Source organism: Cuculus canorus, chromosome 6 (genome assembly GCF_017976375.1).
Source record: "Cuculus canorus isolate bCucCan1 chromosome 6, bCucCan1.pri, whole genome shotgun sequence".
Taxonomy (NCBI): domain Eukaryota; kingdom Metazoa; phylum Chordata; class Aves; order Cuculiformes; family Cuculidae; genus Cuculus; species Cuculus canorus.
In genome coordinates, this window is record NC_071406.1 from 38946078 (window position 1) to 38960134 (window position 14057).

General features: G+C 37.2%; 1 protein-coding gene across 1 annotated transcript in view; it reads left to right on the top strand.

Annotated features, from left to right (window-relative positions):
• LOC104067403 (sperm-associated antigen 16 protein) overlaps positions 1-14057 on the top strand; it is a 35357-nt gene that overhangs the window by 5158 nt on the left and 16142 nt on the right. The window contains exons 2-5 of the mRNA XM_054069929.1: positions 1865-1911; positions 2327-2425; positions 7654-7781; positions 13406-13543. Coding sequence (XP_053925904.1) covers positions 1865-1911; positions 2327-2425; positions 7654-7781; positions 13406-13543 — 412 coding nt within the window. The remainder of the gene's footprint in view (positions 1-1864; positions 1912-2326; positions 2426-7653; positions 7782-13405; positions 13544-14057) is intronic.

Here is a 14057-nt window from a genome sequence, read left to right on the forward strand (position 1 = left end):
CTAAGTAGACAGTATAACTGTGTCTTTTATTTTGGTTTCCCTGCTGCAAGCGTCCTTCTTGCTTTTCTAAGCATTAGAGGATGCCTATTCCTCCTGCCTTGCACTCACACATTGCTGTCATTCCCTTTTCTTTTGGAAAACTTCTGCTGAGCTTTTTTTTCTTCCTCTGAGTTGAAAAGGCCAAGATTTAGGCACTGTTTTATTAGGATGCCCGGCTAGGACAGAGATGTTCCTTTTCTACCGGGGAGCGGGCAGACCTTTGGAAGGTAGCCAGATGCCCAAGTCCCTGATCATTATTTCAGGTCTGTTGGGTCATCTCTTGAAAGTCATCTCTCTGGAGATGAGTTTCTGCATAGTTCAGATTTTAGAATTAAATATTCCAGAATCATTTAGGTTAGAAGGTGAAGCTTCTGCAGGGAACAAAATTACAGATGCAGAAAAGTGGTGACTTGTGATCAAGTCCTGTCTGTGTTCCACCTCTGCAGTCCAGGATGCAGCGATTTAGGAAGTAAATTTGTGAGCCTGCGTATTTGCTTTCATGTACTAAGCATAAATAGGAGATTCTTAAGAAGCATTCGTGCCCGCTGGCTATTAATTTATGCACTTTTATAGTAAGCCTGTGGTGTTATTTTGCAATTGGAGGTACACAAGTGCACTTTAACTTGGTTAGTGAAAACTATGCCTTCCTCCACTCAAAGACTTCCCTATTTATTTTTGTTGGCAGGACAAAATGATGTCTATCTTTTATTTTAAACCTCACTTCTATGAGAAAGGTGGTGATTATCCTTTTTTTGGGGGATGTGATCTTCAGCTGTTTGCCTTCCAGGTGGTTGCAGTTTAACTGGTAGTTTTATTGGTGCTTTGAGGGTGGGGCCTTGAATGCAGATGATGGTTTTAACAATAGGTATTTATTGTACTCAGAACTGTAGCAAAACCGTTGTTTTTTTTAGGAGAATAATTCAGATTTAGGCACTGTGATGCAAAGCTGGAAAATCATCTCTTTTTCTCTACATAAAGAGAAGATACCATTTAAATTAGTGTGTTAAATACTGAATTGCCAGCTTTTCTTTTCTTCAGAAGATAACTTCTGGTTTATTTACGTGGGTCATTTGTAGGCTAACTCGTTTCCTAGGGAAACTGTCAACAGAGCATCTTGCTAAAATTGTTTTCATTATCTTATGCTTTCATGGGCTGTGAGGCTAATGGATGAAAAATTTTTGTTTGGGTTTAACTTTACACCGTTTGTGGTGGTTCTTAATGAAGAGTTGACTGAAGCATTTGGAGGAACTGTAGATATTGCCAAATGAGTTTTTACATTTTGAAAGTTCCTTATCTTTTTTTGTTGTAGCTGTGTTGTAATTATGAAGGCACTTGTCGCAGCTTCATTAAAGGGTCCTCTGGTATGCGCTGTTTGTTCTCAGATGTTAGTGTTTGAACTTGTACATATGAATTTGATTAAAAATGCTGTTTTCTGAGTACGTTTAGTTCCACTTAGAAGTGTGAAGTCCGTGGAAGTCTCAGTGCATTAAAACCCCTGTGAAAACGGATGATTGGGTAAGAGTAGAACATTGCTGCTGTTTAATTCAGAGCAGTACTTGACCTCTAAATCTGACAGATCTGAGGAGGCAAATTTTCGTGGTGGTTAAACCTGATATGAACGCTTTGAATCTAAATTCTGTCTTTGTTCATGTAATTTTCACTGGAGCTGGGCATGTTCACCTGAAGGAAGCCTGGGATGTATAAAATCCTGTGTTGTGCGGATGACGGGCAAAGGTGATGAGAACAGATCTTAGATGGTTGTTTTAAGATACTTGAAGTAGGAATTTATGTGCATCAGCTGTTTCAGCCTTAACAAAATCTGCAGAATTTGTTTTAACAGATGACTCTAATGATGATTATCAGTATGAAGAGGTAATTTACTGAATTGATTATCTTTTATATAAGTGGTAATGTATTCTTGTTTCATTCTTTTGTTGTACTTCATCAGTCAAAGATATCTTAGGAGGAATGACAGGAATCTTCTCCTATCAAGTGCAATGGTGCCAGGCACATCCTTATTTTTCAAGAGAAGATTTCCTGCAGTTGATTTGTTATGTTTTCCTTATATTTGAACTTTAAGTACGTTTTAAAGATGCAGCGATGTCTGTTTAGATGTCTCGGCTTATCTATAACTAGTATTTCAGTAATAGAAATTCTATTTAAATGTAGTAAGATGGTTTAATGAGAAAAAGGATTTTTTTCAGTAGTTGTGCTGGGGATGGGTGCAGTTGTATTGCATAAGAAAGATGTACAAAATTTATTGATATTGAACTTGAACTTCATTTAGGTTTCAACAGATGACGAATTTAGTCTTGAAGAAGGTGATGAGGATCTGTCGCAGGCTTTGCAGACTGTTCAAAAGCAGGCTGAAGATGCCCACGTTTTAGTAAGAACTTCCTAAACTTTAAGACTTGTTAATTTGTCATTACTGACTTAAAATTTGTACATCATAATTGATTTTAATTATGCAATATCTGTGTGGGAAAGGTACCTGCTTATTTTTTTTAGTTTTCTAGGGTTAAATATATGCAGCAGTGGAAAAGGCAATTTATTACCTGAGTTTGGTCTTCGTCTAACTATGTTCCACAAACAACCTGATGCTGCAAATACATTTAGGGAAGATATAGATGATTTTAAATATATCCGTGTTATTATAGTGTATCTTTTTTTAGGATTTGTTTCATTGTCTGAGTAGATTGTGACCACTGACATAGGAAAAACTGCATGTGCTTAGGACCCACGGTAGTTTGGACTTGAATATTTCACTAAAGAAGATTATTTGTATATCAGAATTAAAGAATGGGCTATTAAACTGTTGAATCAAAATATTAGTATTTCACACAATTAGTTTCTGTAACTTCTGACATCTACACTTTGTTTTCAAACCAGTCATGTAATCGTTCAGAGTTACGCAATGGGATTGTCATATTGCATTTTCCAAAACATAATTTACCTGAATTTACTTGCTTATAAGAATGTAATGGAAAAGTGCTTTTCCCTGCTATGTTTCTAATACCACCAATACCTCATAGCCTCATCAGCAAGCTGTTGTCATAGTCTTTGTTTTGCGAAAGCAAATGATTAATAGTGAAAAGGTGAAATTATCGAATAATTCTTAGTATAAAAATGGGAAAATATGCATTTTCTCTGCCCTGGTGTAAATCAACAAATGAGTTTTGTCGTTTTCTGTGAAGCTTAGAATGAAAACTGACAAAATGGAGTTTTACGTTTTGGAACAGTGTGTGTCTGAAAATGAAGGGAAAGATGGCAGAAGTTTAAGATTGAATATCCTTTGTTAAAAAAGTAGTGGAAGTGCTTAGTTTTGTTTGGGGATAACTGAAGTTCTCTGCTACTGTGAGACTTGACATCCAAATTAAAAGTGAAACAAGGAAGAATATTTTTCATCTGTTGATTGTTTGGCACTGCTATATTTAAGTGGTCTTTACCCCCTTTGTTCAGTTGTTGGACACTGAATGGTAAGAAACAATGCGCTAACATCCATCCCGTTGAATCAAACAGGAGGAGGTGTTATCTCCCTCGAAACAAGAAGGTTGTACATCCTCAAATTCTTTTTGATTTGTGTGCTTATGCTAGTAAATGTCTGTTGTCTGAAGTTGTCATTTTTGAAACTGAAATAGTATTTCCAGCCTTCGCACAGAAAGACGTGGATAGAAAAGAAAGTTGTAATGCACTTACGGTTTCCTTGGCAGCTTTCATGACAGTTTAAGGTGTGTTCTGTGAGGTTTGATGACTGGATTGTTTGATGCTAATTGACTGGGGAAAAAGCCCAAGAGCTACAGTGAGTACTTTGGTGACCCAAGTTGGAAGGGCTGTCTTCTGTGAATTAATAATGAATCAATATCTAAAGTATGCGCAAAGAGGCACAGTGGAAGGCTGTCTGCTTCACATGATGAAAAATGTTGGGTAAAATAGGCTAAATGGGTTAATAACCATGTCTTGCAATAACTACTCCATGGTAATAACTTAAAAATGTTTATATATATTTGCTGTTATAGTAACTTGCGAATGTTATCCCATATTAAAGATGGCATTTCAATGTGAGGTGCCAGTCTTTTGGTTAAGAGAAGAAATTATTTAGAGAAGGCACAGATCAAGTGAGCATCCAAACATACTGAAGCTGTTTGACAAATGCAGAGACTCATTTCAGGAACTATGGATATTTATAGTAACTGCAGTTTTTTTTGCACTCCATAAAAAGGTCAAGTATAACCAGCAAGAAGTCTAAGTGAAATGCTTATTTTCAAACTTCCTTATGAAGTAATTAGCATTAATTACTAAATGAAGAAGAGCAAACATAAGCATGTGGGAGATAGCGCTATTTACCTTTTGTTGTTGTTTAAATCAAACTGGTATGTAGGAATAAAGCAGTATTTCTACAGGGCCTACTGAGATGTTTACTTTCCCTCTGGGTCTCTGCATGGATGCTGTGAAACTACTGGGCCTGAAGGAGTTTGGGGCTCCCTCACCTGTTTCTATTCAAGTTTTTGTTTGGATCCCAAAAGGGATAAGAGGGTGATGGGACTATAGCCTCTCAGTGTGGCTTTTTGTCAGCCTGGATGTGAAGATTGGACTGGATGACCTTCATTGTCCCTTCCAATCCAACTGTTCTAGGATTCTGTGATTCTATGGCAGCAGATTCAAAATATGGCTGTGCTGGGAAACACCTGCTTTGGGGAGCAGTGGTTCTGCCTCCTTGTCCCTGTTCTGAACATAATTTATCCTGTGCAGTCGCTGTGTGTTTTTTTTTCCTCTGTTGCCTTTGTTTTGAGGCGTTGTAAAGTAATTTATATTTAAACATAAGCAACAGCACTTTTTGCATATGAAATAAAAATCAGCTGGTGGGGCACCCCAGGGAAAGGATACAACTTTCGGACAGCCACATACATACACAGAAAAGCTGTCTGAATTACTTTATTCAATAGTTACAGCTCTTACACTTCCATTCCAGGATCTTTGTTTTTAATATCCCAAATGATACTCTGAAATCCTTACCCTTCATCAGCTTTGTTTCATGTGGGCTTGATTTAAAATTTGTTTGATTGTGTTAAAAATGTTAGAATTCCCTTATTTTTTTTAGTCTTGCAAAGAGATACTATTTTGTTTTCCCGAGAAATGATCCATTTATTTGGTGCTAATCTTTCTTCTTTGGAGAGAAATATTTGCAAGTTTGTTGAAGTCCTTAAGGTTGAGCTCTTAGCATTTATTTTACTGGCCATGTTTGCAGTCCTTAAAGATGTTCTGACGATTTTAATTTGAAAAGTTAAACAAGATATGTTTAATAAATACTTAGAGCAAATATTTATTTATTTGGACTTAATGTCAGAATTAGTCAGAATACTTTAATAAGGTGGTTTTGCCTATGTAGCTAACAGGTTTGCAGCATGTTAGTAGATGGTATTTTACTCATTTCTAGATGTGTAAATATATAAAAAGGATTACTGTTACGGCAATCTATGGGTAGTCATCCAAGGTTATGATTAAGTTAAAGGAAGTGGTTAGTCTAATATCGCTCACAAAGTCTGCAGAAGAGGGGGGTATTTAATTCTGGTTTCCTGAGGCCCTGTTCCAGTGTTGTGCCCATTAGACTGTGTTCATTTTCCCTATATTGTTCCCTGCTTGAGCTTCTGTTCTTGAAATGATTCTCAGCACTAGTATCCAGCTAATAAATGCTCTTCTGCATGGATGAAATGAATTTCTATCGTATTTCCATTTATTAGGGGAATCAAGCAGTGTGATTTCTTCTGAAGATGGCCTTCATAGGTGTGTTTGGGAAACTAAACCCAACAATATTGGGCATTTGCCTCGCTCAGGATAATGAAGGAAAAGGAGCAAGAGAAGGGCTGCAGCTGCATGTCTGCAGATGTACTCTTCGTTTCTTGTATTACCACAATTAGAAAATAGACCCGTCTGATGTACTGTGTCTCTAGTAATGAAAATACCCTAAATATTACATTGCACTTGGCATGTTGTATTATTCATAACACAATTTTACATGGCCTTGATCTACACACGGTATGTGTAGAGTTCTTTCTATTTAGATTAGATAGGCTGTTTGGATGAAACACAACATTTTCTGTATGATACAAAATGGCAATGAGATTTTCCTGTGTAGGGAATATTGCGTGTTTTAATTTTAACACGAGAAATGCCTTTATTTCCAGGTAATGCATGCGGTGGTATTGATAAAGCTCCCACTAAGAACATGAATAAGCCATAAATGGATGGAGTTATCAAAGATCCCTGACCTACAGATTCTTTTTTGAAGGGACGGAGGAGATAATTTGTGGTCACAGCCTTTAGTATGTTTTGATGAATATCTCGATGGGCTTTTTTCAGTTTCGCTGGTATAGAAATGAAGAAAAGGCAGGCATGTATGGAAGCAGCTTTTGCTTCTCTGAAGTGTTTTTTAAATACTATGTAGCTCACGTTATCATAGAATCTGAGCCTCTTTGAAGAGTGCACTAAGTGATAGTTGTGGAGCTCAAGATTGGTTCTGTCATCCTCTCATCCAGAGGACAGGCATGTGCAGTATCTTGTCACAGTAGTTTGTGTTGTTGAGCGAGGCCGTTGTAGCTTTGTGCCCATGTGGAGTTTCCTAATGCTGAGTGCTTCATGTTTAAGTATGTCACATGTCACTAATCCATTTGAAGTCTGAATGAGTTAAGGCCATCTCCTAGGCTTCCAAGTCGTGGCAGTTTCTCTCATCTGGTTATCTTTAAATGCATTTTGCAGGGGAAATCATTTTGTTATGGGTCATGCTTTGCTTTTCTCATGTCTCCTTGCATCCTCAAGTCTCTCTAGGAGAGCTCAGTATTGAGCTGTGCACTGAGTGGGCTGAACAGGGTTGGGTGAAGGTGAGAAATTTGCATTTCAACAGCAAGCTGTGAAAGATTGGTGTTTTTTTTTCCCTCTGTAGTAGGATTGCTCTGATTTGTTTTGATCCTGCTTTTGTCAACTGTGCTTGACCCATGAGCTGATCTTGTCTGAATAGCTGTCTGTCTTGATAGCGCTGGAGGAGCAGCGTATGAAACCTTGGCGCACCATCTGCACGCTGCTCACACTTGTAGCGATGTTGTCTGGCAGCTTCATTCAGTGTCTGCATATGGATGTTGGGAAGGAAAGGGAGGATTGATCTTTGGGAGACTTCTTAAGAGACCAGAAGATGGAGATGCAGTTCTTTCAGTCTCTCCATTCCACGCATGATTACAAAAAGAATATGAGCCATTTCTTTTAGCACCTTGGACTTCTGCATTTTTCTCTAGATGAAGTACTGTTTTCTCATCAGTGGTTTTGAAGGTTGCTGAATGGTACAAGATAGAACTAATATTTTCCCTCTAGTCAGTGATAGAAGATTATCGATCAGTTTCAACCGTTTCAAGTCTGTATCAGTTTGTCAGGTTCAGAGTACCTGCTTGAATTAGGTGATTTCTTAGTTATTTCTCTAACCTTTCACAGACCTTGACATTAGAAGGATCAGTAATGGCAGATCTGCTGTGCTCCAGGAGATCTGCAACTTTACATGACTTCAGAAATAGACGCTATAATTGCATTTCTCTTGTAGGTTTAATAACAATTATTAAACTTTAATTGCAGGCTTCACCATCATGTCTGACTTCTGAGAAATCAGTGTCTGAAATACCCGAAGCGATGGATGACTTCTTCTGCAATTTCCTTGTCAGATTGGGAATGTCCAGAACCCTTGACTGCTTCCAAACGGAATGGTAAAAGTGAACATGTTACCCTCAGAGTTAGGAAGTAGATCCTCAGGATTCGGATAATTCTGGTATCATGGAAATATATCCTGAAATGTTGTTCTGGGTACAAGTAATTCTTAAATATGTAGTGTTTTACCAAATAAATATATGCAAACTATTGTTTTAAGGACAGACTTTCAAGAAAGCTGACCGTGAGGATTCCTTGAACAGGTACCATTGAAGGTCTGTGTGCATTTCACCAAATTCCAGATATTTACAAGCTTGAATTGGTCACCTTGGGCCTCTTCTGTGAACAGTGAAGACAAGTTCTCATTTTCAGGATGCAACTGAGATGAGTTGCTTAATTCCCCTCTTTTAAGGTAGAATGAATTCAGTTATAGTTTTTGAAGCACATTCTGCTCTCCACACATTGCTAACAAAAACTAGAAACCAGCTGCAGCGCAGAAGTCGTTGGATCAGAGGAGTCCAATGCAAAATGGCCAGTGTTTCATTTCAGCAGTGCTGAAAAATGATGTGGCTTTAATTGTCTTGCTTTTCCAGAACCTGGGAGCCTGCTTAAAAACTGACTGTTCTGTAGTATAGCATAATATTTTTACCCTACTTGTTTGGGTCTTTTTGGACACTTGTCATAATCACTTTGTATTTTGAAGCAGAATAATCACAACTTTTGTATATGTTCTTGGTAGTCTTTGGTACATCGGTCGAAATAGTATGATTGGTTGGTTTGGTTTTTTATTTTTTTTTTTTTTGTTTTATTTTAATTCATAGTAATCAGAAGAGTTTTTACTCTTAAGCTGTTGCTGTCATCTTTTCCCTGTCTTTTAAAGGCTGGAGAGATTTTGTCCATACTACTTGCTTTGTCTAAGTGCTCTAATTCCTCCACCACTCTTCATATAGGGAATTAAATAGGAAATAGGTTTTTCCAGTACTGATCAAGTAGTATGTGCAAGGAGTGCTGCAAAACTTGAGGTGTGGAGCAAAAGATTGCACTTGTCAAAGTTGTGCATACATACATCCAGTTTCAAGCCTGCTTTGAATGTGCAAGTCATCTTGGAAAGGTTCTGAGAAGTGGAAGCACCTCCCTGAATAAAGTTTTCAGTCTTTAAACATCAGAGATTCAGAGATTTGTTAATAAGGTCTTTTAAAATTGTTTAATTAGGAAATGAGTAAACTTGCAGAGTTAGAAATGCCTTATTTTTTCTTAAAGAAGCCTTGAAGCTTTTAAATTCTCTTAAAAATGTTCCTTAATGGGCAACAATTGCTACCGTTTGCAAGGCTGTGGTTGTGTTAGTGTAGAGCTTTCCAATCAGGGATTGTCTTTGGAATTAATAGCGCTTGGGGTTTGTTAGTGTAATAGTGTGACTTAAGAGATTCCTTAGAGAAGAGGCTGTGTAGGTCTGTTTTCTTTCTTGAGAAAAGAACTGATATGAATCGCATTAACTTCCAGGAAGTTTAGCGTTTTTTATGGAAAAAAATAATTAATACTAGACAGATACAAACAGTGGCTTTTATGAAACTCCAGCATTCTTTGAATTTTTCCACTGATATAAATTCAGACTCCAAGTACTTCAAAATGCTTTTTAAAAGAGCAAGAGCGGAGCTTAGGGGGCTTCATCTTGTAAATCCTTAGCTGCGTGTATATTTTTTCCTCTGTAAGTAATATTTTTAATTTCGTTAGCATTACAAATGAGCTCAGGATGTCAGGATCTAATCTTACTGTATTGAGACTTTTCCTGCATTAATGCCTTATTTAAAAATGTTACATGTTAGTTTGAAAGAGGTAATTTACAATATTAATGAAAGTGAGAGCAGATTAGTGTACTCGGGTTCCTCATTAAGTATTGGGATGACACAGCTATCGTGATCAAGTACTAATGGAATTTAAAATGAGAAATTAATTAACGTAGAGAAAATTTATCAAAAACCTTGCTTTGAAATAATTGTCTTTCTGACATCTAAAGGTCACTTAAATTGGACCAAATTATGTGTTGATTTCAGAGCTTGAAAAAACATTCTGTTATGCTGGCCAGCTGTATGAAAAAATCATTACTTGATTGTTTTATTTTAAGCCAAACGTTTTTTTTCATGTAGCGAATAATTTTATTGCATGTCTAGTGATTTTTTCACTTTTTTTGGGCATGCTATTTTTTTCTTCCATTTACACCTTGAGAAAAGTAAAATTAGTGTTAATTGTCTTTAGAGTGTCTAAGGTACCACTACATTTTTCTATTCCTCGCATACACAAAACTTGATAGTGCTTTTGTTGCCTATTAATGATATTGGACTGGCAGCTTTGAAGTGTGAGGGCTGGTCACCTGTAGCTTCACACATCTGATGCTCTCTACCCCTCTAATCCCAAAAAGTCTTGCTGCTGCTGGCAGTGTTTCCAGTCTGAGCAGTTGAATCCTTTGCTGTTTCCACATGCACACAGGGCTATGGGTGTGTTTGGTGCACTCGTTGGGCTGGTAACCTCTGGCTGAGTGTTCCTAGAGACCTGGAGGTATTTTGGCGTGGGAGTGAAAGGAGAGCTGCAGACTAATTACAGAAACATGATTTGAAAATTGTTTTTTCTTTGTGGCTTAAGTTGTGAATAAACTTATGTAACAGAGCAAGGTGAAAAGCAGAGTCTGTGAGCACATGCATCAAAACCCCTTCGACTTCTCTGAGCATAAATGTAGGCTCATTACAAAAATTCCCTTTGGCAGAATCGAGGAAATGGGTAGAGTTTGTGATTCTCCATGTGAAAACTTGCTGGAGAGCGGAAACAATCAGCTTATTTCAGGAAAACATAGCTTTTCTTCATCTGGCTTGGAAACAATGTGGTCATGGTCATGTATGTGGTCCTCTGAATTAATAAATTGTGAGAGAAGAGAATTTTCAGTTCTACGACAGCCTCTTGCTAAAAAAAAGTTTTTTTGGCTCAGAATACAAGGGAAATAACTTCAAGTCTCATTTGCAAGAAGCCACGTGAACATATCTACCTTTTTGCCTCTGTAATAAGCACAACATATTATAAGTTTTCTGCTTATATGCCCCAATATGTTGGAGGAGTGCACTAAGGCCAAGAGGCGCTTTATTTTTGTGTGCTCATTTCTTAGCCGTCTGTTGTAACTATTAAGAGGTTATCAATTACAAAGATCGTTTTCAGTTAGAAGCTTTTCTGAAAGCTAAAACTTGAAAGTCTAATTCCTGAATGCATCTCTAGGTTAGGGGAGTTATCTCTTGGTAAAGAAGTATCTTGAGCTACATCTCAGTTTATTGTAGGGCCTCTGTGCAATCTGATTCCTTTAGAACTCTTTAACTTGAATTCAGCAGAATGTATATGGTAAAAATACATTATTTTTAGTCAGTGTGCTCTGCTTTTGATCATAAAATCAAAATTATAGTGGAATATCTCTTTCTTGGGTTTCCAAATTCCTGGTTAATTTTAAATAGCAGTTCAAGAATATAACTCTTGTCCTGAAAAGCTTAGAAAAACACCTGTGTGTGCATGGGGCCAACTGATTTAAGTTGCCACAGCTCTGTTGTGTAAGGGAGAGAAGTGAGAATCGCTGTTTAGCGGTAGGCTGGGCATGTAGGGCTTCTGTAAGTTGATGAAAGATACTGAGATTTCACAATGCAATCTTCCTGTGTTGTTTTCTATTCCATTCCCACTACACGCACAGAAGCCTTCCTTTTTAGTAGTGTTCTTAGACAAGGGCATAGTGAATTTATTGATATTAATTGTATTTCATTAAAATTGTCTTTCAGAGTTCTTAGCTTTGCTGGGGGCCAAGTTCATCAATTATCCACGTCTGATGTGATGGGTTAGGGCAATCGGTGGAGATTTTTTTCCAGCAAACAATTTTGTAGAGGTTGTGATCGTTTGCAATGAGAAGTGCCCTTATTTGCTCTGTTTCCAATAGGAATTGTACCTACTCATCAGTCATTGTTCATATGGAAAAAAAAGACTAAGCTTGTTTCTTAGTATTAAAACCTGTTGCTACTGCAATTGGCTTAGGAAAACAAAGCGCTTATAACATGTCCAAAGCAAATTTCACTCTCATTTTAACTTTTCAAAAGCCTTTCATCTGCTGGTGGTGTATGTGAGTGACAGCTTAGTTCATAAGGAAAAGCATTCCAAGAAGTATCCACAGAATGCAGATCAGCAGCTGGCTGTAAGGAGTTGTTTGGACATGAGTTCCTCACATTCCCCTCAAGTTTTTTGGGCTATGTTAAGAGTTGCTTGTCAGGTAAGAATCTCTTACTCTCGAAACACTTTTTGTTGCTGCAGCGTATTTTATTGATGTAGGAATACTGTGCTTACTCCCCAAGCTTCACATGTGCTGCGTGTGTCCTGCTGCAGTCACGGTCAGCAGGCAGAAGATGGTGAGGCTCTGGTTTGTCTGATAAATTGTTTATAGCTCCATCGTACTGATGCTGAACCGATACTGTGGCTACAGAAGTGCACAATGTCTTTTTCTTCAATGGGTCTATAAAAGTTTTTTACAACTGAAGAACTTGGTCTTTTGTCTTCCGGTACAGAAATAGATGAAGAAATAGAGGTTTTGTATGTGTGTGCACTGGATTCTGGAATCACCTCTGTGATGTCCGCACAGAAACATCCTACACTCCTATACATAGACTTGAATCTTGATGTCTACTTCAATCTTGATGTCTCTTGAAATACTTGGATAAAAACTGATAGCTTATAACCATTCCTTCAATATGCGTGGAAGCATTTATTTTGTGTAGTGACAGTCATGTTTTTTTAATCAGATTTAGCTTTTCTGAATCCTTTGTAATATCACTCTGCTCTTCTTGTCCTTGCAGTGCTTCTGTGTTTAAATGCTTTCAAATTAAGCCTAAAACGAGTAGTGTCAATGCCTACAAACTTTCTACTGCCTGTTGGAATATTCTTTTCTTTTGTTGATATCCTGCTGGAAGCTGGATAGTCCTAAAAGATGTGAGACTGACTGAGGAGACTTGAGTGCCAGAGGCTATGGAGATCCCCAAGCTGCTACGCAGCATTAGATGCTGCTCCAGATTCTCTTTCACCTCTGAAAATGCAAGCTTAGTCTGTACAAGTATTTAACTGAAGCTTCTGCATCATGGAATTGTGTTTGCTGAGGGGCTGGTAAAATAGGTAGATAGAATTAAATAAGGAGAGGGCAACACATGTAAACAGGAAGGCATTTCCCTAGGGGAGCTCTGTATTCCATGTTGAAGACAGCTCATAGAATTATTCATCCAGGTTGTCAACAGCTTTGTCATCACGTGTCAGTCCTCAAAATAATAGTCTTGCATGTATTTGAGTATGAGATAAAAAGGACTGAGTGTATACAAATGTTATTTGAACAATAGTATTTTTTACTGTCTTTTTCTTAATCAATTTGGATGAAAAGGAGAAGAACAATTGTTTAGCTTGAAGTACTGTGTTAAATAGGACATAGCTTGTGTCTATTATGAACAATAATATGTTTTGGAATGAAAAGCAGTAAAATAGAACACTGTGGGAAGATGATACTGCTACAAGTTGTTAATGATGGTAACCTTTGTGATTCCACTTTAGGTAAATGCTATCATTGAAATGGAGACTTCAGTAAAATGAGAAAAAGGAAACATGAAATAAACCATATTTATTTTACTAGGTACGAACTCATACAGAGAGGAGCGTTAAAAGCTGAAGATACTGGGTTAGTTCCAACTGTGTACACCCGCAACCAGCAACTTCAGGATGAGAATATGCGTTTGAGGAAAGATTTGGAGAACTATAAAATTGCTGCCAAGTATGTTATTTGATCTAAATGAGACTTTGATATAGAGTGTTAAATTGCCATTTAAAGTGAACTCAAGTACTTAATGGAAATAATAAGTTCCTGTTCGTTATGCTGTCTGCACATATTTTTATTTCTAGGTGACATTGATAATTAAAATTCAATTTTCTCTGAGCTTTCTTAGAAACCTAAATCTTCATTTCTTCTAGTTGTATTTACTGGGCTATAGGAGATAATTTTCTATATTCAATAATTGCAACAAATTACTACAAAGAGTTGTGTGTATTTTATGTAGAACTAGAAAATAAATTGAGTGTTTTGTATTAAAATACAGCACTATAAATTACAGCTACTGAAAAACATCAGCCTAGGAAAAATTGCTGTATGTTTATTCCTTAATTGCAAAAAGTCTTATCACTCTGGCCTTAGTGTTAAATGCGTTGTCAGTGCAAATTATCATCACTGACTGTACTTGTGTACGTTGTATAGGTGATTTGAAGAGTCAGCTGTGCATCAGTCATAAGAG